Raw genomic sequence first — 22,798 nt, 5'->3', positions numbered from 1 at the left:
GTGACGTCACAGGGGACGCCCCGCCCCGGCCCCGCGTCACGGCCGCGCCGGCGCCGAGTGGACGTCACAGGGGACGCCCCGCCCCGGTCTCGCGTCACGGCCGCGCCGGCGCCGAGTGGTCGTCACACGGGGCGCCCCGCCCGGCCCTCGCGTCACGGCCGCGCCGGCGCCTCGGTTACGTAGTCAAGGCGCGCCCGGCCGTCGCCGCCGCCGAAGTTGTCTGCAGCGGCCACACAGCGCAGAGATGTGCGAGCTGCGCGAGGACTACCCGGAGCCCGCGCCCGGGGGGCCGCCGCCGCCACGGCCCGGGTAAGAGTTTGCGCGGTCGCAGCCGCCGTTCCCTTTCAGGCGCTCCGGCCGGCGGCGAGCCCTGCCCCGAGGGGCCGGCCCGCGCTTTGCGCTCAGTCCCGGGGCCGCGCTCCGGGAAGCCCGGAGACCGCCGAGGGCGGGCCCAGGAGTCCCGGAGCCTCCGGGGGGGGGGGGGGGGCTGTACCTCGTCCCGCAGCGCCCGGGCTCGGAGTGCCTGGCCGGCCCGTGGTGAACACCCCACGCGCTCGCGCCTCTAGTTCTTGCAGCCGGCGGGACGGGCTGGCCGTGGAAAGTCGGCGTCCCTGTCGCCCCCACCCACCGGCTCCGCTCCTCCCTCCAGGGCCGCACGGCGCGAGGTGTCTCTCTCCTCGTGCCAGCCCCTGAGGACCGAAAGCCCCCTCGGGCCCTGCTCTCTCCCGAGACTGGTAGTTTGCATGAGATCCAAGCCCTGGGTTGTGTGGTGCAGCCCCTATGTGACCGCTCTCAGACAGCAGCTTGGGGTGAGAAACGGTTCTCGCCTCGCGACGGGGGTAACTTGTGTTCCTGTTCTCTCTTCCCGCCACGTCTCCAAAGCCGTGAGCAGAAGTGTGTGAAGTGCAAGGAAGGCCTGCCTGTCGTGGTGATCCGAGCGGGAGATGCCTTCTGCAGGTGAGGCCCAGAGGAGCAGGCAGCCCGGCACACACGGTCTCCGTAGCCAGGGCTGCCCTGTTTCTGCGGCTTTATTTCTTGGTTTTGAAACCATCTTATCACTCTACTCCTGCTTCTCACATGCTAATGGTGCACGCATGTGTCGTATGTAGGGGTATCGGTTTTCTGGGCGAGTGCTGTTCTCCCATCATCCAGCTGTGGATCAGGTGGCAGGAAGGTATTGATGGAGTTTACAGGGAGAGTTGGGAGTGAAAGTGGAGTGTGCTGTAGGCGGGAAGAGCTCTTCGGGCAGCTGGAGCATGTGTAGGGGCAGATTGGAGGGTCCTGGGGTCTCTGGCAGGTGCTCTGCATGAGGCCTATTTTACTTGTGAGAGTGGGAGGGCGGGAAGGTGGGCTCCAGCCTTCTCCCAGCCCTGGGAGGGTCTCTGGACAGGAGCAGGGGCTTATTTCCAGAGAGGCCCGGGCCTGTTCCGTTTTCTCTGAAGCGCTCTGTGGCTCTGTCACATCACCCTTGAGTCATAACTTCCAGTGTCTGATCACGTTCACTGGACTGGTAGCTCCACGCGGGCCGGCCTGTCTCCCATTTCACTCTGTGACTTTCTGGTGGCGTCGCACGCTTTGTATAGCAAACGAACGCATGTTGAACGAGTGACCGGCTCACGTTTCTAAATTGGTTTCCCAGAGTATTGGAGTTAGCTTTCTAAAAGTTTCCAAAATAGAAACCGAAGGCACAGAATAAGTTGTTTTCCCCAAACTTTCTCATACCTGGCTATCTTTGGGGGCCCGAGTAGACTTGGTGTATGCCATCAGAAAATATGTTCTAGGCAAGGAAGTCTGCTGTAATGTAAGAGCATCTAGAAGTGACAATCTCTCCAGTCTGTGTGGAGAATGCTCTGATAAGGAGAAGCGAGGCCACAGTGACTCCTTCTGGGCCCAGAGCTCCCCTTGCTTAGTCCCGGGAAGAGGTGGGAGGCTGATTTTCCAGCTTGCAGGTTTTGGCGGTGTAGGTTTTGAGCAAGTTTCCTCAGTGATGGAGAGGATCAGCGTGTTGGAAACCCTGGCCTTGCCTCACCCAGAGGGCGAGTGTGGTTTCAGGAGCCTCATGGTGCTGGGGGGACATGGGTGCAGCAGCCACGGGGTCCTCTCTGCCACCGTGAGTGTCTGTGCTCGAGGAGCCTCCCCAGGCCCTGACCTTGCAGGAGTCACTGCCATGGCTGGTCCCCTGGGGTTGCTGGAGCCCCTGTGTTTTGCTTGTAAAACTGAGTTGAGTTACCGTCCACAAAGGTCCCGCGGGATGTTTGGTCGGCCATTCGTAAGTGGTGTGTGTCCGGCGCTGGGGGGACTGCTGTGACACGGATGTGGGGGCACAGCCCCAGGCTGGGGGCGGCTCTCCGGGGGCAGCACTGCCCCTCTCTGCTGGAGGCATTGTTCTCCACCGCGGCTGCCGCGGGGCTTGCTGGGGAGCTTGCTCTCTCTCTCTCGCTCTTCCTTCCTTTCCCTCCCCTTCCTTCTTTCCTTTCCTTCCTTCTTTTCTGTCTCTTTCTCCCTCTCTGTTTCTTGCTTTTTCTGTTTCTCTCCTTTTTTCTGTCTTTCTCCTTTTTTTTTCTCCTTTCCTCCTTTTCTTTCTCCTTTCCTTCCCTCCCCTCTCTCTTTCTCTGCTTTTTTCCTTCCTTGCTTCCTTCTTTCTTTCCTTTGTTTTTTCCTGTCTTTCTTCCCTCCCTTTCCCCTCCCCTCCCTTGCTTCTCTTCATGTCATGCTGCGTGGCATGTGGGAACTTAGGACCTCCAGGGACATGCCTGGGGGGGCTTTTAAAAGTGGGTGCCTGGGCCTCAGCTGACGCATCCTGACATGGTCAGCCTGAGTGGTTCACATGTGAGGCCGAGGCTAGGAGCCTGTGATCTAGCGCACCCCGGGCTCGGCCAGAAGGCTGACCAAGGGAGCAGGGCCCCAGGCCTGGAAGCCGCAGTTCCCTGCATTTGTGGGGCCTCCCGGGCGTCTCTAGAGGCCAGCGTGGGGCTTTAGGATACTAGTCCCCTGAGCCCACAGCCCAGTCAGTGCCCCTCCCCATGGGGGTCTTGGGAGGGGTCCCCTACTCTGCTTGGGGAGGGTCAGGTTGGCCTCGCCCTACACGCGTCCACCCGTCCCTCCATCAGCTGGGCCTTCCTGAGCGCCTGCAGGTGCAGGTGCTGCCTCAGCTCATGCTGGTGAGAACGGGGCGGGGGACGGGGGATGGACCCAGAGGGGCCCCCCGTGTGGCGTGAGGCCCATCCTGGGGCAGCCACAGCTGGTGAGGACCCCTCAACCCTGGCTCCCCTTGCCGATCTTTGGGTACCGCCTTGACATCAAGACACCGCTTTTAAAGGTGGAAGTGGGCAGGAGAAAACATACCCCGCAGAGCATCGGGCTGCCAGCCCGCGAGGCGGGGGTGGGCAGCTCCCCGTGCTCGCGGTGGGCCAGTGGCCTGGGCGGTGTTGCGCAGCTGCTGGTGCTGTGTTGCAGGGACTGTTTCAAGGCGTTTTACATCCACAAGTTTAGAGCCATGCTGGGGAAGAACCGGCTGATCTTCCCAGGAGAGAAGGTAGGGCGAGGAGGCCCCTCCCACAGGCAGCCTGCCCCAGCGGCGTCCCGCCAGCCCCGCTGTGGTCGCACCCCTGGACTCGGGGTGGACTCCTGTCTAGGGGTGTGCATGGGGCGGGTGCCATGTTGGAGGTGTGGTGCCCCCAGCGATGTTCCTTCTCCCCCAGGTGCTCCTGGCGTGGTCTGGGGGGCCGTCGTCCAGCTCCATGGTCTGGCAGGTCCTTGAGGTGCGTCTCCACGCCGTCCTCCTGCAGCCAGGCTCCAGGGTGGGGGGCTGGCACCGAGGGGTGCTTGCTTTGGGCTGGAGAGAACAGACCAGTCCCCCGATGGGACGCCCGAGGGCTCTGGAATGTGAGTACGAGGGGCGCTGGCCCCAGAAGCTGTGTCTGGAGTGCCCAGTCGTGCCCCACGGTAGCAACCTGTCCCTTGGCTCCACTGCCTGGAAAGCGTGCGCGCCACGACGGAGCTGCCCTCACGGTGTCCTGGGGGCGGGGGGCCTCCTCTTCGTCCTGGGCGTGTGTCAGGACAGTGAAATAAGAGCGGGCATCTCGGGGGCCTTGGAAGGGCCCGGCCCTGGCGGGGGTCAGGATGGCTTCCTTGAGAGGTTTAAGGGGTGGCCTGGAGGAGCAGGGGTGTGGCCGGGTGGGGGAAGGGCTGTGGGTGGAGCGCACGAGGGGTGTGGGGGCTGGGCTCCGGCCTGTGCGCAGGCCCAGCCAGGGCGTTGGAGGTAGTGGGGCTCCTCCTGGTGGTGCTGGGGCCCTGGGAGGCCTTGGCCCGCGTGGGAGACGCACGGAGCCCCTGCGCCCCTGTGCAGGGCCGTGGGGCGGTGTGTAGCAGGGCTTCTGGGAGGCGGCCCAGGGCTCCAGCACGGCACTTCGGGGTTGCTTTTCTGCCCTGATGGGAGGGTGAGGGCAGCACCCCTCCCGGCTGTCTGTCTAGCGCCTGGTGCTGCTCTTCCCCGTGACGGGGGTGCCTGGACGGGCTGTGCTGTCTGGTCCGCTCTGAGGGGTCTCAGGGGCTCGGGCAGGGGCTCCTTGGGGCATGGCCAGGAGGCGGGGACGGGCTGGTGAGGGTGGGTTTCCTCGGGGAGCACAGGGGACCCAGGCAGGGCCGCTCGGAAGCGTGTCGGGCTGCGCCGCCTTCCTGTGGGGCCTGCACGGCAACGGGGTCTCGGTGGCGCGTCGGCACAGCGCAGGGGGCACCCTTGCCCTTTCCTGGGGGGCGCTCCGTCCAGACGGAGAAGGGCCTCTGCTGGGAAAGCGTCCTGTGGCTTCTGGCTGCGGAGCTGAGGCCCTGTGATGTCCCCCCAGGGCCTGAGTCGAGATTCTGCCAAGAGACTGCGTTTCGTGCCAGGGGTCGTCTACGTGGATGGTACGTGGGGCCGCCTCTCCTCCCAGGACCTGGTGCTCGGGTGGCCCCACGGATGGCTGGGGCTGGGCCCACGTGGAGTCCTGGTGGAAGGCGTTTCTCTGGAGACAGTGCCCGTGTGCAGTGGACAGCACTGCTGCTGTTTTAAGTCTCAGACCGTCGAGGGTCGGGCAGGAGCGTCTGCCCGGCGTTCATGATCGGGTCAGGGGTGCTGACGGAGACGGGCAAGGTCGCTGCCCAAGGGGACCTGCCCTTCCCCCCCACCCTGCCCCCACCAAGACAGAGACCCCACCAGCCACTGTGAAAATGCCCCGGCAGGAGACAGGCCGGCGTCCGGAGGCTGCCGCCCTCCGGGGTGCGGTGCCGTCGGCGCTGCCCGCTGCCACGGCTCTGAGCGCGGACTCTCTTTTCTGCCTGCGCTTCTCAGAGGGAGCGGCCTGTGGCCAGAGCCCCGAGGACAGAGCACGGACCCTGGCGGAGGTGGCGCTGGTCCTGCAGGCGGTCCGCTTCCCGTGGCACGTCGTCGCCTTGGAGGAGGTGGGCAGGCCGTCCCCGTCAGAGGGCGTGGGGGTGACCGCTGGGTGTCCACAGGGGCGCGGGCCTGCCTCCCCCGACGTGGGGGAGCTGGGCCTCACGCGCTCCCTGCCGCACCCCAGGTGTTCGGCCTGCCGCCCTCCGTGCTGCGCTGCTCTGCCCGGGAGCCCACGGGGCCTGAGGGGGCCTACAAGGCAGCCGTGGACAGTTTCCTGCAACAGCAGCACGCGCTGGGGGCCCGCGGGGAGGAGCCGCGGAGCCAGGCCCGTCCCCGGGACCCCCAGAGCCCCGCTGAGCCCCCCGCAGCCGCCCAGACGGAGGCTCTGTCCAGACTGTTCAGCTCGGTGAAGACGCTGACGGCCAAGCAGGAGCTCCTGCAGACACTGCGGTGGGGCCCCCGCCGCCCCAGGCTCCCGGCCCAGTTCCTGAGACCCCCTCTCCTCTGCCCTCTGGGATTCTGGGCCCACCTCCCCGGGCCCCTGAGAGCCCCCCGCTCTGCCCCGCAGGACCCACTTGATCCTGCACGTAGCCCGGACCCACGGCTACTCCAAGGTGATGACGGGGGACAGCTGCACCCGCCTGGCCGTCAAGCTCATGACCAGCCTGGCGCTGGGGAGAGGGGCCTTCCTCGCCTGGGACACGGTATGCCTGCCGGCGGCCCAGGGCCCCGTCGCCACCCTCCTGGTCCCTTGCCCTTGACGTGTCTCCTGCATCTGTCCTCAGGTGGCCCACGAGGCGGGGGGCGCTGGCAGGGCGGGAGGGGCTGCTGTGAGCCAGTCCGCTGAGGGCGGTGAGCCACACTGTGCCCCCCCCCCCAGGGCTTCTCAGATGAGCGACACGGTGACGTGGTGGTGGTGCGGCCCATGCGTGAGCACACGCTGAAGGAGGTGGCCTTCTACAACCGCCTGTTCGCCGTCCCCTCTGTCTTCACGCCGGCCGTCGACACCAAGGTGGGCCGTGCCTGTGCCGCGTGGAGCCTGCGCAGGGGCGTCCCTGCTCCGGGGGGTGCCCAGCTGGGGGGCACACCCCTGGGGGAGGGACGGTCCCTGACGACAGGGACGCTTCAGAATCGGGGCTGGCGGCGTGGAGAGGCCCGTGCTCCCGGCTCTGGGTGGCCCTGACCGGGGCCGGGCGCCGCCCCCTGTCGCATTGTTTCCAGGCCCCTGAGAAGGCCAGCGTCCACCGGCTGATGGAGGCCTTCATCCTCAGGCTGCAGGCCCAGTTCCCCTCCACGGTCAGCACCGTGTACAGGTGGGTCTGTGCACGACGTGGCGGGGAGGCCCTCCGCCGCCAGTGCCTTAGTGCCCTGTCCCCACCCCCAGGACAAGCGAGAAGCTGGTCAAGGCCCCCAGGGAGAGCTGGGCCGCTGGCCCCCGCGGCCCCCGCTGCCTGCTCTGTCTGTGCGTGCTGGACGTCGACACGGCTGGTCTGTCCCCGCCTGCGTGGGGTGCGGGGGGGAGAGCCCGGGTGAGCGGGCGCTGGGGTTCAGCGGCCCCCGAGGTCCCCTCAGCTCCTCTCTGCTTGCAGACAGCGCCACAGCTTTTGGGGCTCAGACCTCCTCGCGTCTCCCCCAGACGCAGCCCCGTGTGGTACAGGCCGGGGCGCCCTGCGTGTCCTGCTGCTGCACAGGGATGGGTGGGGCCCGCGGCTGCTGTGCAAGGTGAGTCCCTGCCTCCTCCTGTCACCCATTCCCCTGCCCCCTGCCCTGCCCCCACAGCCGGCACCTCGCATCTGCACGGGGGAGGGGTGCCCTCGGGCCCTCACCCAGGCCAAGACTGTGCCCGTGACGCAGCTCTGCGCACACAGGGAGGACCCCCGGGCCCAGGTGGTCGAGCAGCTGTGCTACGGCTGCCGCGTGAACATGAAGGACTTGGTGAGTGCACGCCTCTCTCCCGCGTGAGGGGGCAGGTGGGCAGAGGCCTGGGTTCCTGCCACGCAGCCCCTGGTCCATGCCGGCTCTCTTCTGCAGCCCTCCCTGGAGCCCCTGCCACCCTACATCCTGGCCGAGGCCCAGCTCCGCAGCCAGAGGTACTGCCGCTCTGCGGGGGTGGGGGCTAGGAGGGGTCCTTCTGCGGCCTGTTCCCACCATGTGGCTCCCCCAGGGCTGAGGCCAGGCAGGAGATCCAGGAGCGCCCGCAGGAGGACAGTGCAGACGACGCGCCAGCAGGCGAGAGCTGAGCCCAGCCTCAGCCCGTGCCGCGGAGGAAACAGCAAGGCGTGGACAGGCGGGTGGCGTGTGGTCGCCTGTTCATATAAATAAAGATGTTTTAATTAGAAAAGCCTACAGTACGTGTGGGGAAGGGGGGGCTGGGCCCCCGGGCGCCGCAGGGACGACGGGAAGGAACAGCAGTCCTGCGCCGGGCTGGGGGCCTTGGCTTCCGGTGACAGCAGCATCGGGGCTCGGGGGCTGTGACCAGGGCTGTGCCCCCGGGGCGGCCCTACTCCTCGCGCGTCCACTTGATCATGGTCTCGGGCGAGCGGTACAGGAAGATGAGCTTGGCGTACAGCTCCTCCTCCAGCTCCAGCTCCCGCGTCTCCCGCACCAGGAAGATGTCCTGGCAGAGCTTGAGGACGCGGTCCACGCACGGCAGCTCCTCAAACATGATGGAGTGTGAGATCTCGCTGAAGAAGCCGCGCACGAACTTGCCGATGACCAGCACAATGGACACGTACAGCCCCATGATGCTGCGGGCGGGCGGGCGGGCAGGTGAGGGGCCGTGGTGTGGCCCACATCCCGGCCCCACGCCCGGCCCCGCCGCTCGCACTCACCCGTAGCCGGCCAGGAAGCCCAGGCTGGGCGGGCTGACCTTGTCACTGAAGATGACCATGGGCAGTAGGTTGCAGTCGGCCTGGCAGTCCTGCAACTCGATGACCCACCACTCGAGGAAGCCGGCCGCCCCCGGGCCCACGCGCTCCCTGCGCAGCTGGATGCGCACACCCAGGTAGTCGGCCTCCTCGTCTGGGTCAGAACCGGGGGCGTCAGGACCACCGGCCTGTCCAGGGCCGAGGCTGCGGCCCCACCCCGACCCAGCACCCCTGCCCCACTCACTGGGTTGCAGCTGCTTCACGGGGTTGGCTTCGGGCCCGTTGGGGGCGCGGATGTACTTGGGGAAGAGGTGGGGGATGACCCTGTGGGGAGGAGGCCGGCGGGTCAGGCGCGGCCCAGCCCTCCCGCAGCCCCCAGCCCCCATCCTCGGGCCCCACTCACACGGACTGGTCTGAGGTGCCCTCCAGCAGGCTGGCCAGCTGCTTCCGGGCGGTGCTGTTGGGGGCCAGGCTCAGGGTGTGCTTCTCGTTGGTGTACTCCACGGTGCCGCCCTTGGCCAGGTCCCTGCAGCAGGGCGCGGTGTGACCCCTGCAGGTGTGCTCCCCCCGCCCCGGCCCCTCCCGCCCGGGACGCACCTCTGGAAGTTCCAGGTGAAGCGCAGAGTCATGTCTGCAGTGCCGTTGTGCAGCTCCCGCTTCATCTGTGCCCGGCTCGGCGGGCTGATGCGCCACAGCGCCCCGGAGCTGCCCTCAATCTGCGCCGTGACGATGTCCTCGGGGCTGTACTGGCTGATGAACTGCATGGCCAGCTGCGCGCAGGGCAGCACCTCAGCGGGTGCAGCCGGGCCCCTCCCCCGCCCCCAGGCACGCAGGTGGGGGCCGCTTACCGGGTGGGGGTCAAACTGCTCGGACAGCTCCGCGTAGGCCCGGTGCGTGAAGGGCACGATGGACGGCTGCTGGGCGCTCATGGTGAACAGGGGCTGGCGGCGGGGACACGGTGACGGGGCAGCGGGGACACGGTGACGGGGCGGCGGGGCGCCCCCCACCCCAGGCCACCAGCAGCCACGGGAGGACAAGCCCGCTTCCCGGGCGGGGTGCTCACCTCGTAGCCGCCCAGCTTGAGGGTGACGGTGACGTCCACGGGCTGGTTGACGACGCCCACCACGGAGCGCACGAGGGACATGAAGAGCAGCGGGAACCAGATGATGGCCACCAGCAAGAGGAGGATGAGGCCGCCCATGCCGTACTTGACGATCTTCTTCTTCCTCTGCCCCTTGGGCTGCGGGTATTTCTGGGGGGGCAACAAGCGGCTACAGGTCACCGCCTGGCTCTGCGCCAGGACCCTGCCTGGCGGCGGCGGCAACCCCACCCCCGCCACGGCCCCACAGCGCCGCGCCTCGACCGAACGTTGAAACTGAAGCCTGGCAGTGAGGGCGGGGGACCGGGGAGCAGAGCCCAGACCTCCTCCCCCCCCCACCCCCCCCCCCCCCCCCCCCCCCCACTGAGGCTGCGGAGGGGCGGCCTCTCCCACCGGTGACGCTGGGCCGGCTGGACGCCACGTGCCGCAAAGTCACGCCGGACCCTTGCCCGCAACAAAAATGAACTCAGTCACAAGACCTGAAACAGGAAAAGTCTTCGGGGCAAATCCGATAAGGACCTGGTGTCCGGAACACGTGAGAACTCTCAGAACGCTACAGAAGCAGCCCAAGTAAAAGCCGGGCAGAAATCTGAACAGACGTCTCTCCAAAGAGGACACAGCGGTGACCGAGACGCATGGTGCTGTCCGTCCCCAGGAAGTGAAAGCAGAACCAGAGGGAAATATGGCCTCACCCCCCCAGGACCTGCACGGTCAGACAGTAACAAGCATGGGGGAGGGTGGGGGGCAGGCAGGAGGGCGCCCCTGCCACACAACACCCACGCGGCTCCTGGGAAGGGGAGGCTGGAGCCCCCAGAGGCGGAGTTCCACACCTAGGTGCGCACCCAGGAGAACGCGGGCCTGTGGCCACAGTTCTGGCTGTGAATGGCCGTGGTGGCGTTTTGTAGGACACACAAGAGGCTTATTGCAGTGGGTACTACTCAGCCACGTGGATAAAAGAGACAACATCGTGTTGAGAGAAGCCAGTCACGGGAGGCCACATGTTGCGATTCCACATGTGTGTGTGACAGGCACAGGCACGTCCGTGCAGAAGGTACGTGGGGGCTGGGGACTGACTTCTAGCAGGAATGGGGTCTTTTTTTGGATGATGAACAGGACCTGAAATGGTGCTGAAAGCTACATGAATCTGTGCACACTGGAAACCACTGAACCAGCAGTGCGTGAATTTTATCCATGAAACTGCTAAAAAGGCACAAAAAGCCAGTGAACGTCTTGGTACCCACACCATGACCCGTGCTCAGGAACCAGGGCCCGAGAGGCCAGGCCTCTGCGGCCCGGGGTCTGCTCAGGCCCGTCTGCGGTTGCCCACCCCCACACGGCCACGTTCACTGTCCCCTCGAAGAAACCCCTGCCGGCCGCCAGGACGTTTTTAGCAGGATGCTCTCTGGACTCGTGCCTGCAGGGGCTCTGGCCCCCAGGAGGGACCCCGGTGGGGAGGGACCCGCCTCAGGCCCCAGGCACCTTTTCCGTCTCTCGGCTGCACTTGAGGATGAAGATGTTGGCGTAGATGTCCTCCACGCACATCCAGCTGGACAGGGACAGCGTGGTGTCCGTCCACACCCAGTCCATCACGGCCCGCAGCTCCACCAGGAACGGCACCAGCCTGAACCTGCCCGAGGCCGGGACGCCATCAGGAGGGCTGGGGGAGGGGCGTCCCTGGTGCTGCCCCCTGGGCTGGACACACTCACCCCTGGAAGAGGAAGAGGTTGAGGTGGTTGTACTTCTTGGTGAGGAAGTTGCCGAGGATGCGGGTGGGGTAGCCGCAGCGGATCTGGTAGGCAGACAGGGCGAAGTAGATGCATTTCACGAAGTACCACAGCTGGGCCACGGCATTCTGGCTGAACATCCTGGACAGGACGGGACGGAACCCCAGGTCAGGGCGCCCGCCCGAGGCTGGAGCCGGAGCCCCGCGGTCCCCCGAGCCGGCCCGCCTCTGCCAGGCACCCACCGCTCGGTGACGGCCGGCAGGACGAAGAACAGCCAGAGGTGCACGGCCAGCACCAGCACCACCTGGAAGGCCAGCTTGCCCAGCACGCTCTTGCGCAGGTAGAGAGCACGGTCGACCACCATGGTGCCGAACTGGATGAGCAGCATGACCAGGAAGGCCTCGGGCACCCGGTCGTCCGACAGCGACGACGTGATGTCCGTGGCCGCCGAGTGCTTCTGCGGTCGGGAGAGCGAGGTCAGGGCCGCTGGGGGCCGCGGGGCCCTGCGCTCACGGAGGCCCCGGCGCCCGGCTCACCCCGAAGGCCCAGAACCCGAAGATGATGACGACGAAGTCGACCACGTCGGCCAGGAACATGGGCGCGTAGACGTCCGCGGCCGCGCGGGGCTGCGTGTGCAGGAGATCACGGAAGAAGCGCCGCACAGGCCAGGACACGCTCCGGGCCCTGTGGGCAGGCGGCCTCAGTCCAGGCCCCGCTCCTCCCCCCACCCCGGCCCGGGCGCGCCTGGCTGGGTCACTCACAGCGACAGGCAGAAGCTCCGCAGCTGGACCCCCAGCGCCCTCACTCTTTCCCGGGGGCGACTCCGCCTCTCCTCTCTCCCCGCCTCCACCGCTGCCTCGCCTTCTGTGGGGGAGCAGCCGCCGCTGACGGAGCCCACGCCCCGGGGGGCTGGGCCCCACTCAGACTCCTGAGCATCCTGAGGGACCGCCAAGGGGCTGCCATGGCCCCACGTTACAGACCAGACTCAGTACAGGGACCTCCCCAGGGTCACCAGCAAGGCGTGGGAGGGACCTGGGGACAGTGGCTCCACCGGGTGGGCCGGGCTGGCTGCGGATGGCGGGGCCCTCGTACCAGCAGCCACCGGTCTGCTCGGTTCTGTGCTCTCCTCCTTCCTCCTCCTCCTGAAACGCAAGCTGAGGCGCCTCCTGTCTTGGGGCCCTGGGGGCCCACCCTTCACTTCCACCTGGACGTCGTCCTCGGCGGGGGCCCTGGCCACCCCTGCCTCCTCCTGGGGTTCCAGTGGGGCTGGCTCCTCCTCAGCCCCCTTGTCCTTCCCACGGCCCCTGTCGTGCTCCTTGGAGAGCGGATCCTCTTCGTGGTCCCAGAGGCCGTAGCACTGTGGAGGAAGGGAGGCCGCTGAGGAGGCCGGGGCGGCTGCGCGGGGCAGCGCCCAGACCAGGCCCGCCCGAGGCCCCGCGATGTCTGGCCTGCCTCCTGGAATGCGAGGGCTGCAGGGGGGCACGTGTGCGTGAGCACGTGCACCGTGTGCTCACGTGTGTCTGGGTGAGTGTGTCTGCGCGTGTGCGCGTGTGGCGGCCGCGTGTGCTCACCAGCAGCTGGGCGCGGTGGAAGAAGAGGACCATGAGCTGCAGCAGGTCGTACGTGACGTAGCTGTCGCTCTTCTCCAGCCCAAGGATGCGCGGCGGGAAGTAGGGCTTGTTCTCGGAGCGCCGCAGCACCGCGTGGCTGTTCCAGGGGAAGAAGCCGAACTGGAACAGGTACTTGGCGACCACCGTGACCTGCAGGGGAGAGGGGTCAGCGTGGTGCCAGCCCCCCACCCCCACCCCCACGCCGGCGACGCCCACCTCCGTTAGGACGATGGCGGTCATCCAGAAGCGCTTGCTGGGCCGGGGGATGGACAGCATGGCCCACAGGAAGACCAGCACAGGCAGCACGAGGGAGAGGGCCGAGGCGGTGACCGTGTGGTTGAGGATGACGGCAAAGTAGCAGAGCAGCTCCGAGTGTGCGGCCACACACTGGTACACGGCCTCCAGCAGCTGCAGCGCCCGGCCCTGCCCGGCCGCGAACCGCTCGGCCTCTTCCAGCTCCGGGATGTGCAGGCGCCTGCAGGGGACCAGGCTCAGGCCTCCGCGCACAGAAGCCTGGTCCCCGCCGGGCAGGCGCGGAGCCTCTGGGCCCACCGGCCCTCCCCCCCGCACCCCGCACCTGTCCAGCAGCAGCTCGCTCGCTGTGCGCATGCGGGTGCGGCCGCTGGCGGGAAGCTCCCGGGAGCCGCATGGGGACGCCCCAGGCTCGGTGACCGCCTCCTCGCTGCTGCTGCGGGTGTCATAGCCGGTGCTCAGGGGGCTGCTGGTGTCCTCGGTCACGCTGCTCAGTGGCTCCTCCACCCCCAGCCCACTGCGGGAGGCAGTGAGTCACAAGGCGGCCTGTGCTCCGCCCTTGCTCTGGGGCCGGCCTGGAGGGCCTCGGGGTCTCTGGTGGACGAGGTGGGGCCCTGCTCCGGCCCGAGCCCCCCACCCCACCCCTACCTCGATGCCATGCTCAGCGCGTCGCGCGTCGCCTCGGCTTCACTGGTGTACAGCTGGTCCAGCACATCCCGGCGCACCTCTCCACCCTGCAGGGCAGTGAGGGGCTCAGGGGCAGGCAGGGCGGGCTGGGGCGGGGCCTCAGTGGGCGGGCGCAGGGGCGGGGCCTACGGTGCAGGGGGCGGGGCGGGGTGGGGCGGGGCGGCCGCTCACCCGGAGCAGCTCCTGCGTGAGCAGGTAGCGCTCGGCGCACAGCACGTCGCTCATGGCGCGGTGGTGCCGCGTGAAGTCCCGCAACCAGCGCGTGAGCCCATCCACCAGCGCCTGGCCCAGCACCCACAGGAACTGCAGGGTGCGCAGCGCCCGCTGCGTCACGTGGCTGCGGCCTGCACGAGGGCGGGCAGGAGGGCGCTGGAGCCTCGGCCAGCAGGAGACCCCCTGCCCCGCAGCCCCCAGCCCTTGGGGCCAACTCACCGGCCACCTCGTCCTCCAAGCCCTCGAGCTCAGTGTCCTGGCCGGAGTCGCCTTCTGGGCACAGGGGTGCTGGTCAGCGCCCTGCAGCGCCCCCCCCCCCCCCCCCCCCCACCGCCTGCCCACAGCCAGACTCACCCGCGGGCAGCTGCTCCGTCCGCTCCCGCTGCAGCACCGTCTGGGCGTTGGTCACCCAGGCCTGGTACGCCATCTGCAGGTCAGGGCCCTGGGTGAGCACCTGGCCTCGCCTGACCCACACACCTGAGAGGAGCCCGGGGTCTGGAAGCCCAGCTGGGGGGTCAGCTCCCTGAGCCTGGGCAGGAAAGGGGCTGTGGGCCAGGAGTGGGAGGACTGGGCAGTGACCAGCTGCGCCCCAGAGCCTGCTTCTCCACCTGACTTGTGGGTGCAGGAGGCCCTGGGGGTGCCTGTCCTCGCGCTGCCCTGGCCGGGCCCAGGTGCTCACCTGGAAGGCGCTTGGTGCTGACGACCGGGGGTCCTCAGGCTGGGCCTCGTCCTCCTCCTCGCTGTCTGACTCGAACAGGAAGTAATCTCCGGAGTGGATGACTGCGGGTGGGGGGGCATGAGAGCTGGCCATCCCCAAAGCCTGGGCTCTGCACCCCTCTCCCTGCCCCAGACCCTCAAGTCCGTCTCCTCGGTGGCGTGTCCAGTAACAGCCTGGCCGTGCTGGCCGGCTTGGGCTCCCTCGGCCGTCTGTGACCCCAGCGCCAAGGCCCACGTGCCACCCTCCCCTGAGGGGTGGCGGCGCACGCACAGGACCCAGGCGGGAGCGGTGGGACGAGACAGGCAGGCGGGACACGCGGGAGCAGGCCGGGAAGGGCAGCCAAAACTCAGACGCCCGAGCCCAGGAGTTGGGAAGAGGGGACGGACACGGAGCCTGTGGCTGGGGGCACGGCCCCTGGTAACCGCGAGGCTCGAGGCTCGGCGCGAGGCCTGAGAGCCCACGTGGCAGGCTCCGTGGAGGTGCCAGCCAGGGCACGGCAGCTCTGAGGGGGAGGTCAGGGCAGGCCGGGTGGGGCCAGTACCTGTGGCGTGGTCTAGCCAGGGCCGCCACCACGGTCGCTGTGGCGCGGAGGAGCCCCCTGGACTGCCGGGCCCTGTGGAGGGGGCGGGGCGGGCGTGAGCCAGCGTGGACAGGTGTGGGGAGCCCCCAGGGCGGCGAAAGGGCCTCGTGGTGCCGTGCGGGGTGGAGGACAGTCCACAAGTGCACACAGAGAGTCACAGGCCAGCCACGTGGCCTGCGGGGACAGAGAGTGGCCACACAGCACAGGGCGGATGGGCCGGAAGCCCCGTGGGACGTCACGTGGCACAGACGTGGGCAGGCTCTAGCGGGTGTGGACGCGAGGACACAGGGACCTGAGACTCCGTCCACACTCACCTGGCTCCTGGCCGGGGCCCGGGGAGCCCTGAGGGCAGCTGTGGCCGGCCCGGCCCTGCCTGTGCTTCTCCTGCTTGGCTCGGATGCGCTCCATCCTGCGGGGCGGGAGGCGGCTCAGCACCGGGCGGGCGGCTGGGGGAAACCCACGGCCCCGCCAGCACCTACTGTCGTTTCAGCTGCACCAGCGATTTCTCCTCCGCCTTGCGGTGGAGTTCGATGGTCTTGAGGTTGGCAGCGTTGTAGAGGGCGAAGCCCCTGTGGGGGCAGCGAGGTGGGGGCATTAGCTCCGGCTCAGCCTGGCAGCCCAGGTCCTGCCTGTTCACACGAGGGGCCCAGACCCGCAGCGTGACACCCCCCTTGTCGGCTGCTGCAGCGAGAGGGAGGCCCTCCTGCAGCCTCCAGTCTCACGGGGTAGGAGACGGGGGACGGGAAACCACGGGCCCATCCGCCAAAGCACAGGACCAGGGAAGAAGGCCCTCCAACGGGGAGGCGCCCTCGGGCCAGCACAGCGTCCACACACCGGCTCCAAACGCCCGCTGGGGGCAGAGCTGGGGCGGAGGCTGTGCACCAACGTTCTGAGAAGGTCGTAGCGGGTCTGTCCCTCAGGTCTCCCTCTAGGTGACGGGCCACATCACAGAGGAGCAGCCCAGGGGCGCGGCAGGGGCCCACCTGGAGGCCTGCAGGGCGGTGGCGCGGAGCTCGGCCTGGACGTGCAGGAAGTAGTAGCTCAGGAAGACGCGGCGCTGCAGCAGCAGGAACAGGAAGCAGACGCTGTCCCACAGGACGCCCGCCTCCTCCACTGGCAGCAGGCAGTCCTGGTCGCGGCCCAGCATCTCCTTGGCTGTGGACGGACGCCGGCAGGGTCAGGGTCCCGGCAGCCGCGCGTGTCCCCGAGTGCCCCTGGGGCCCCGGCCGCCCCCCTCGCCCACTCACGGTTGTAGTAACCTTTGACGGTACACACGAGGCTGAAGAGCTGGATGACCCAGCAGAAGCTGCTCTGCATCTGCTCCACGAAGACGCAGGACAGGAGCTGCGGGCGGGAGGGGGGGTCAGCCAGCGCCCCCGGGGCGGGGGCCGGGGGCCGGGGGCCGTGCTCACCGAGAGCATGTTCTTGGAGACGATGACGGTGACGTTGTAGAGGATGAGGCAGTCCCACAGCACGAGGCGGGCACGCGTGTCCTTCTGCTGCAGGCTGGTGCCGAAGAGCAGCAGGTAGAAGCAGGCCAGCAGGTAGCCCAGCCCGAAGATGCTGATGCGCGTGGCTCCCGTGACGAACACCACCACCAGCACCAGCCAGAACAGGTAGCGGAAGATGGCCACCTTCACCATGTCGAGGTAGGACCTGCGGGCGGCAACGGGGGTCAGTGCAGGCCCGCGTCGCCACCGCCTCCCCCGAAGCCCAGGCCCGGAGGGACTCCCGGGAGGCTGTGAGGTCGGCGTCCACGCCTCGTCCCGGCCACAGGGGCAGCGCTGGTGATGTGCGTCCTGGCTCGGTCCCGCTGGAGCCCGGGCACGGCTCGGCCCCGCAGCCTCTGCGACGCCCACCTGCAGTGGATGAAGTTGGGCACGGGGTTGGGCTCCCCCCGCAGCGGCTCCAGGCGGTCGGTGTTGACGCCGGCCACGTGCTGCCACTCCTCCGTGCGCTCGGCGGAGAACACGTGCCACTGCTGGGAGGCGCAGAGCAGCAGGAGGAAGTCACCTGTAGGCACACGGGAGGCCACTGCCGCGCCGCGCCCGGGGAGCGCTGCGGGGCGCAGGCACATCCTGCCCAGCGCTGCCCGTCCCCCAGGCCTTGGAGTGCGTGGGGGGCTGGGCAGAAGCGTGCACGCATGTTTCCAGCGGCATCTACACACAGTGTGGATGGGCACGTGGGCGTCAGGGACCACTCTGGTCTGTGTACACGTGCGTGTGTACACACGGATCTACAAGCACCACACGCGTGTCTCCCCACACGCGTGTCAGGAAATGAGGCCAGCGTGAGCCTTGCATGCCACGTGCCATCGTCCGTGCACACCCGTGTCCGCGCCCACACCCACATCAGTGAGCAGATGCGCGTCTGTGCGGCGGGCCTGTGGGACCGGGCTCGCTCACAGCACACAGACCCCCACGGGCAGCTGCAGGGCTGGACCCGCCGGCGAGCCCTGGACGCGGCCCTTGCTGGCTGGAGAGGAGGGTCGGAGTCCGCCGCCCCCACCCCGTGGGAGCTGCACAGCTGGCAGCGGCACGTGTGCCCGAGGAGCCAAGGGACTCACTGATGAGGTTGGTGGCGTTGGGAGCGCTGAAGAAATCAGGCAGGTGCAGCCACTTGATGAGCGCCGAGTTCATGGGGATGGCGCGGCTCCAGCGCCACGGGTAGTCTGTGGGCAGAGGGCGCGCGTCACCCACCGTCCCGACCCATCCCCGGCGTCCCGGGGGGTCGCTCGGACACCCGCTCCCGCAGGGAGTCTCCAGGGCACACAGGCCCTGAGAGCCTGGTTCTCACAGACATGTGCCCCAGGCGCCCCCTGCGTGAGGCACACCCATCAGAACGGCTGCAATAAAACCACGTGGACGCCAAGTGCCGGTGCGGAGGGGAAATGGCAGGACCACCCCAGGCGCTCAGCCCAGAGACGTGAAAACCACGGCCACACAAACACCTGTGCGCCAGCAAGGGAGCAAACACCCACAGCACCTCATCCCGGACCCGGGAAGGCCCGATGCCGTCCACACACGGCGTGTCCACTCCACGGGACACTGCCCAGCAAGGGACACGAGCTAAGCGCCATCCGGGCCCAGCCAGACGCGCCTCAGCTGCGTCTCATGAGGGGAGCCGGACCCAGAGGTGACACCACCCCACTCACATGGCGCTCTGGAAAAGGCAAAAACCACAGGGACGGAGACCACGGTGTTTGCCAGGGGTGGGGGGCAGGGACCCGGGGGTGGACACACACCGCTACGCGCTGGTCAGCGCCACAGAGGGAGCTCTGCGGGCTGGGGGAGCCCAGGACGGAGCCCAGGCAGACGGTGACCTCCCCAGGCAGTGTGCGTACAACACCCCTCCCAGGAGGGGCCGGGGAGAAGGGAGCTGCCCCGCGTGACTCCGGAGACGGCGTTCCACTGAAGACTGCCCAGCCCGGGGGCCGAGGAGCAGGGCCCCCCTGTGGCGACACGCACACCCCGGGGCCAGGTCTCGGCTTCTGGACGTCACCCTCCAGTGAAAGGAACCGGGCTCCCCGGGCTGGGCGCTGATCTCCCGGGGGTGGGGCGGGGGGCCCCGGAGGCAGCGGCATCTGGTGTGACCGAGAGGGAGGGTGTGTCCCCGGGCTAGCGCGGAGATGGCACGCGCACGGGGCGCCAGCGAGGGGGCGGGGGAGCCCAGGAGGCACGGCCCGCGTCCGCACAGACGCGCAAGCACCGAACAGGCCCGTGTGGAGAGGGGGCGGCGCCTCTTCCCAGGAGATGGAAAGAGGATCCACGCTAGGACAGCAGCAGCCCTGGTGGGCAGGTCCGCCGCGCGCGCCGGCACCAGGACCCCTGCCACGTCCCCAGTTCTCGCCCCAGCAGTAAACACGCGATAGTGAGACGCAGGGCTGAGGTGGGCGGTGAGGGCTCGCCCATGGTGAGACACACCGGCCCCACGGTGGCGCGCCGGGATGGGCGACTCACGGCTGGGGCTCTCCTGCCAGAAGAGCACGACCTGCCTAAGGAAGAAACACCCGATGGGGCCGGGCTGAGGGACATCGCCCGCTCCCCAAAGTCTCAACGTGGTGAAAGACAGACAGGAGCCTGCGGAGCCCGCCCGAGGGGTCTGATGGGGCCAAGCACGGGGAGCGGCCCACGGCTCCAGCTGCGGTTGGCGGCCGGGCACCCATTTTGGGCCTTCACCCCGGTGGCCGTGCCAGCTCGCATCAGAGGCTGACGTTCACATGGGGGGACCTGGGTGAAGGACGCTGAGGAACTCTGTTCTGCTCCTGCGACTCCTCAGCCAAAACTCACAGGCTGTAAACCAGAAGGCGCATCTCGTGGGCAGGGACCTAACTTCCAAAGATACTGACGGAAGACATCAAAGTGCCCACCTGAAGGGCTCCCCAGGCACCTCTGAGAGGCTCTGGACGTAAAAGGGAACACAGGACGGGTTACACGGTATTCAGACAGAACCCTGCACCCCTGACAACAGGAAACAGAGCGGGGAGGGGAAGAAATCCAAAGCTCCTTCTCACAGAGAAGCCACCTAACGAACGCAGCAGGAACAACAGAAATCGAACACGGCCCCTTCGTGACGTCCCGCCCACGGCAGGGAGGTCAGCGGGTGCAGACGTGGACACACGAGGCCAAGCACCAGCCCCTCGACGGGGCGGGCTGGGGGCCCCCAAGGCCCTGAAGGCCCGCTGACTCCCCCGTCGTGGGCCACTCCTGCCCGAGTGTTCACGGGCGTCTAAGTGCTGGGGCACAACCCCCAGATCCAAGTTCAGGGCTTTCTGCAAGCCCCCTGGCCTGACTCTGGGAAGGTCACAAAAGACAGAGGCTGGGATGGTCTTGACCAGAGGTGACGGGAGGAGAGGACAGCCAAGCACTCCCGCCAGGTCCTGCGCAGAGCCCGCTGCTGTCGGGGCGTGGCCCTGAGGACTTGGCTGCTGAGCACGGACGGCGCATCAGACCGGGGGTCATCCACGGACGGACGGCCGTGTGTGGCCACCGTCCACGGCACAGAGGGCCCCCCCAGGCGTCCTGGGCGTGCAGCCCCGCACAGGCTTTCATCTGCCTGCGAACACCTGCTCCTTGGACTGTTCCCCCAACCTCTCTGGTTGTTGGAAAATTTTCAAAATAGAACGTTGGGCAAAAAGAAAAGAATGGATTCAGGGAGACCCGCAAGGGGCCGGCACCGCCCCCAAAAGCCTGCACGGCTACAGCCCACGGCATCCGTGGAGGGGAAGCCAGGCGCACGAGGCCACTCCAGGAGCTGGGACGCCCAGGGTGAGCGCAGCCACGCGTGCCTTGCACCCCCCGCACACATGCCAGCCCGCAGGCCACCCTGCTTACCGATGCACAGGGCAGGGGGGATGCCCAGGCACAGCAGGTACTGGTACAGCAGGAAGAGCGCCAGGAAGAGGCAGTAGTTGGGCCAGAGGCGGGCGATGGCCTCGCGGCGCCGGCGGGTGAGGATGGCGACCAGCCAGCAGCCGTGCAGGATGACCATGGAGTTCATGCGCTGTCCAATCACGTTCACGGCCATCAGGAAGCAGATCTGGGGGTGGCAGCGGGGCGAGGTGACTGGGGTGGGGACGCAGTGAGTCGGGGCGGGGCCCCCCGGCTGTGTGTCCGGGCGGCCTCGGGCAGTAGGGTGTCGTGCCCAGGGTGGGGGGCGGTGGTCCAGGCCGTGACGGCCCGGGCCACTCTCCTGGGGGGATGGAGAGGCTGGACGCGTCTCCGTGGTAGGGGAACCGAGGGGGGCGCTCCGTGGCAGAGTCGAGACCGTCCGTCCCCAGCCGCAGCCCCGGCCCCTGTCCTCACCCTGCAGGCCCCTCTCCGGGCAAGGCCGACTCAGCCGGAGGACCCGGCACCCTTGGTGGTCCGCCCCTCCCCCTGCCCCGGGCCTGCCCATCGCAGCTGCTCCGTGAAGGCCCCGCAGAGGGCAGCAGGGACGCTCAGCGGCCGAGCCCCCACGTGGTGGGGCGAGGGTCGACGCCCGGCTCACCTCCAGCCCAAACTTGTAGAAGAAGAAGTTGAGGAAGTACTTGAGGCAGCTGGGCAGGTCGCGGTCCAGCCGCTGGCGGGTGCCATCGGCGCAGACGGCCTGGGCGGGCAGCGGGCCCAGCGGCTGCCGGCGGCGGTGGTAGTCCTGGCAGCGGTACACCGCGGCCTCAAAGACCAGCAGCAGCAGGATCTGCAGGTGGTTCTGGGGGGCGGGGCGGGCGCAGTCAGGCCCCACCCGCCCCCTGGCCCCAACACCCCACCTGGCCCACCCGCCCGGCGCTCACCTGGATGTAGCCCAGGTTCGGGAAGCCCTTCCGCACTCCAAACCAGTTGGCGGGGTCGACGGGCCCGCGGTACAGCAGAGACCGCTGGATCTCCGTCTTCTGCAGGTTCGTGCTGTTGGGGGAGGGCTGGGGGCGCAGCACCATCAGCACTGGCTCCCCGCTGGGAACGGGACGCTGACCCCAGGGACCCGCAGCCCCGCCGATGGGGCTGGGCCCGAGCACAGCCGTCCCCAGCAGGGACTGGGGGGCCGTGAGCCTCCCTCGGTGGGGAACGGGACAGGGGGTCTGGGGCCGGGGGAGTGAAGGGAAAGCCACACGCGGGCTTCCCTGAGCGCCCCCCTCCTCTGCAGGGCCACCGGGCCTCTGTGCCCCTCACGCCAGGATCTACACTTCTGTCAGGGGGTCAGCCGGGTCGGGACGCGCCTCTGGAGCCGGGTGCCTCGGCCCGGGGAGCGGGCCCTCCGCGCCCGTCCCACCCCCCGAGCTGCAGCAGCCCCTGCGTCCCGGGGGCGGGCTTACTTGGGTGCAGTTGCTGGCGTACTCGTGGGGGTTGACGACCTTGAGCTGGTACAGCATCTTGCAGACGATAATGACGCAAGCCCACACGGTGGCCAGGCAGGAGGCCATGGGCCGGAAGCGCGGGTACGGCAGCGCAAAGGCCCAGAGCACCACCAGCAGAAAGTTCAGCACCGACACCTGCGGGCGGGCGGGCGGGCGGGCGGCGGTGGCTGGGCGGGGGCCGACAGAGTGGTGCCCTCCCCGTGGGCCCGCGACCCCCAGTCACCCGCCCGTCCCGGCTCCAGGGGGCCCGTGAGGGCGCCCGCGTGTGTCCGCACTCACCTCCTTCAGGGCCACCCACACGGTGTACAGGGCCACCAGCTTGAAGACGTGCAGCTCCAGCAGGCGCCGTGCGAGCCCCTGCACGCGGGCGAGGACGTCCGAGAAGCCGGTGGCCAGGTCCATCAGCCGCTCGGCCACCAGGCCCCACTTGCTGGCTGGGAGGTTGGGGGGACAGTGAGGAGAACGGGATGGGGCTTCGCGGGCCTGGGCTGTCCTGCCCCACGTACAGATGGGGCTCAGGGTCTGGGCACTTTGAACTTACCCTCCAGGACCTGCATGGCCTGGTGGGGGCCGGCCGTGTCCAGCCCGTCATCCCTGGGCGCCTCGTCCTCTTCTTCCTGCTGCAGCAGTGGGGTCCCGCTCACCGTGTCCTGCCTGGGACAGGGCCCCGAAGTGTCCTTCCCACCCACACTCCTGGGGTGGCCCTGCAGCCCCTCCCATTCCTACCTCCCAAGGGACGAGAGAAGCCCCACCTGCACCCTCACCCCAGCTCTGGGACCCCCATGCTGCAGCCACTGGGTGGGGGTGTGAGGCCCGGCTGACATCCTGACCTGTGACCCCCA

General features: G+C 68.3%; 2 protein-coding genes across 6 annotated transcripts in view; one reads left to right on the top strand and one right to left on the bottom strand.

Moving 5' to 3' along the window:
* Positions 1-131: 131 nt before the first annotated feature.
* CTU2 (cytosolic thiouridylase subunit 2) lies at positions 132-7,709 on the top strand. 5 transcript variants are annotated; one of them, XM_057710717.1, is made up of 15 exons: positions 134-309; positions 883-957; positions 3,457-3,535; positions 3,702-3,761; positions 4,845-4,905; positions 5,330-5,439; positions 5,559-5,824; positions 5,943-6,078; positions 6,255-6,386; positions 6,596-6,687; positions 6,759-6,862; positions 6,964-7,096; positions 7,243-7,309; positions 7,406-7,464; positions 7,539-7,709. In XM_057710717.1, the coding sequence occupies exons 1-15, from the start codon at positions 245-247 to the stop codon at positions 7,612-7,614; spliced, it is 1,515 nt and encodes a 504-aa protein (XP_057566700.1). In that variant the 5' UTR covers positions 134-244; the 3' UTR covers positions 7,615-7,709. The 5 variants fall into 5 exon arrangements, with proteins under 5 accessions (XP_057566697.1, XP_057566699.1, XP_057566700.1 ...); XM_057710718.1 differs by having other exon boundaries at positions 7,011-7,096; positions 7,539-7,676; XM_057710714.1 differs by having other exon boundaries at positions 132-309; positions 6,596-6,670; positions 6,759-7,096.
* Positions 7,676-22,798, bottom strand: part of PIEZO1 (piezo type mechanosensitive ion channel component 1) — a 52,982-nt gene continuing 37,859 nt past the window's right edge. The window contains exons 17-51 of the mRNA XM_057710722.1: positions 22,498-22,610; positions 22,236-22,390; positions 21,915-22,091; positions 21,396-21,521; positions 21,113-21,313; positions 20,458-20,662; positions 17,691-17,795; positions 16,984-17,137; positions 16,537-16,780; positions 16,372-16,468; positions 16,108-16,279; positions 15,604-15,693; positions 15,439-15,533; positions 15,086-15,157; positions 14,506-14,606; positions 14,181-14,253; positions 14,046-14,099; positions 13,785-13,957; positions 13,575-13,660; positions 13,252-13,443; positions 12,891-13,149; positions 12,636-12,824; positions 12,157-12,421; positions 11,826-11,928; positions 11,601-11,748; positions 11,307-11,521; positions 11,047-11,205; positions 10,820-10,967; positions 9,305-9,493; positions 9,090-9,182; positions 8,839-9,011; positions 8,645-8,767; positions 8,486-8,565; positions 8,206-8,395; positions 7,676-8,121 (exon numbers count right to left, since the gene is read on the bottom strand). Coding sequence (XP_057566705.1) covers positions 7,875-8,121; positions 8,206-8,395; positions 8,486-8,565; positions 8,645-8,767; positions 8,839-9,011; positions 9,090-9,182; positions 9,305-9,493; positions 10,820-10,967; positions 11,047-11,205; positions 11,307-11,521; positions 11,601-11,748; positions 11,826-11,928; positions 12,157-12,421; positions 12,636-12,824; positions 12,891-13,149; positions 13,252-13,443; positions 13,575-13,660; positions 13,785-13,957; positions 14,046-14,099; positions 14,181-14,253; positions 14,506-14,606; positions 15,086-15,157; positions 15,439-15,533; positions 15,604-15,693; positions 16,108-16,279; positions 16,372-16,468; positions 16,537-16,780; positions 16,984-17,137; positions 17,691-17,795; positions 20,458-20,662; positions 21,113-21,313; positions 21,396-21,521; positions 21,915-22,091; positions 22,236-22,390; positions 22,498-22,610 — 5,266 coding nt within the window. The 3' untranslated portion in view covers positions 7,676-7,874. The remainder of the gene's footprint in view (positions 8,122-8,205; positions 8,396-8,485; positions 8,566-8,644; positions 8,768-8,838; positions 9,012-9,089; positions 9,183-9,304; positions 9,494-10,819; positions 10,968-11,046; positions 11,206-11,306; positions 11,522-11,600; positions 11,749-11,825; positions 11,929-12,156; positions 12,422-12,635; positions 12,825-12,890; positions 13,150-13,251; positions 13,444-13,574; positions 13,661-13,784; positions 13,958-14,045; positions 14,100-14,180; positions 14,254-14,505; positions 14,607-15,085; positions 15,158-15,438; positions 15,534-15,603; positions 15,694-16,107; positions 16,280-16,371; positions 16,469-16,536; positions 16,781-16,983; positions 17,138-17,690; positions 17,796-20,457; positions 20,663-21,112; positions 21,314-21,395; positions 21,522-21,914; positions 22,092-22,235; positions 22,391-22,497; positions 22,611-22,798) is intronic.

Source organism: Hippopotamus amphibius, chromosome 16 (assembly GCF_030028045.1).
Source record: "Hippopotamus amphibius kiboko isolate mHipAmp2 chromosome 16, mHipAmp2.hap2, whole genome shotgun sequence".
NCBI lineage: Eukaryota > Metazoa > Chordata > Mammalia > Artiodactyla > Hippopotamidae > Hippopotamus > Hippopotamus amphibius.
This window is presented reverse-complemented; position numbering and strand designations above follow the sequence as displayed.

Coding starts and splice junctions, on each gene's coding strand:
- CTU2 (XM_057710714.1), top strand. CDS start 245: ATGTGCGAGCTGCGCGAGGACTACCCGGAGCCCGCGCCCGGGGGGCCG. Junction 3,536..3,701: donor TGATCTTCCCAGGAGAGAAG/GTAGGGCGAGGA, acceptor CTTCTCCCCCAG/GTGCTCCTGGCGTGGTCTGG. Junction 7,097..7,242: donor GCCCGCGGCTGCTGTGCAAG/GTGAGTCCCTGC, acceptor CTGCGCACACAG/GGAGGACCCCCGGGCCCAGG.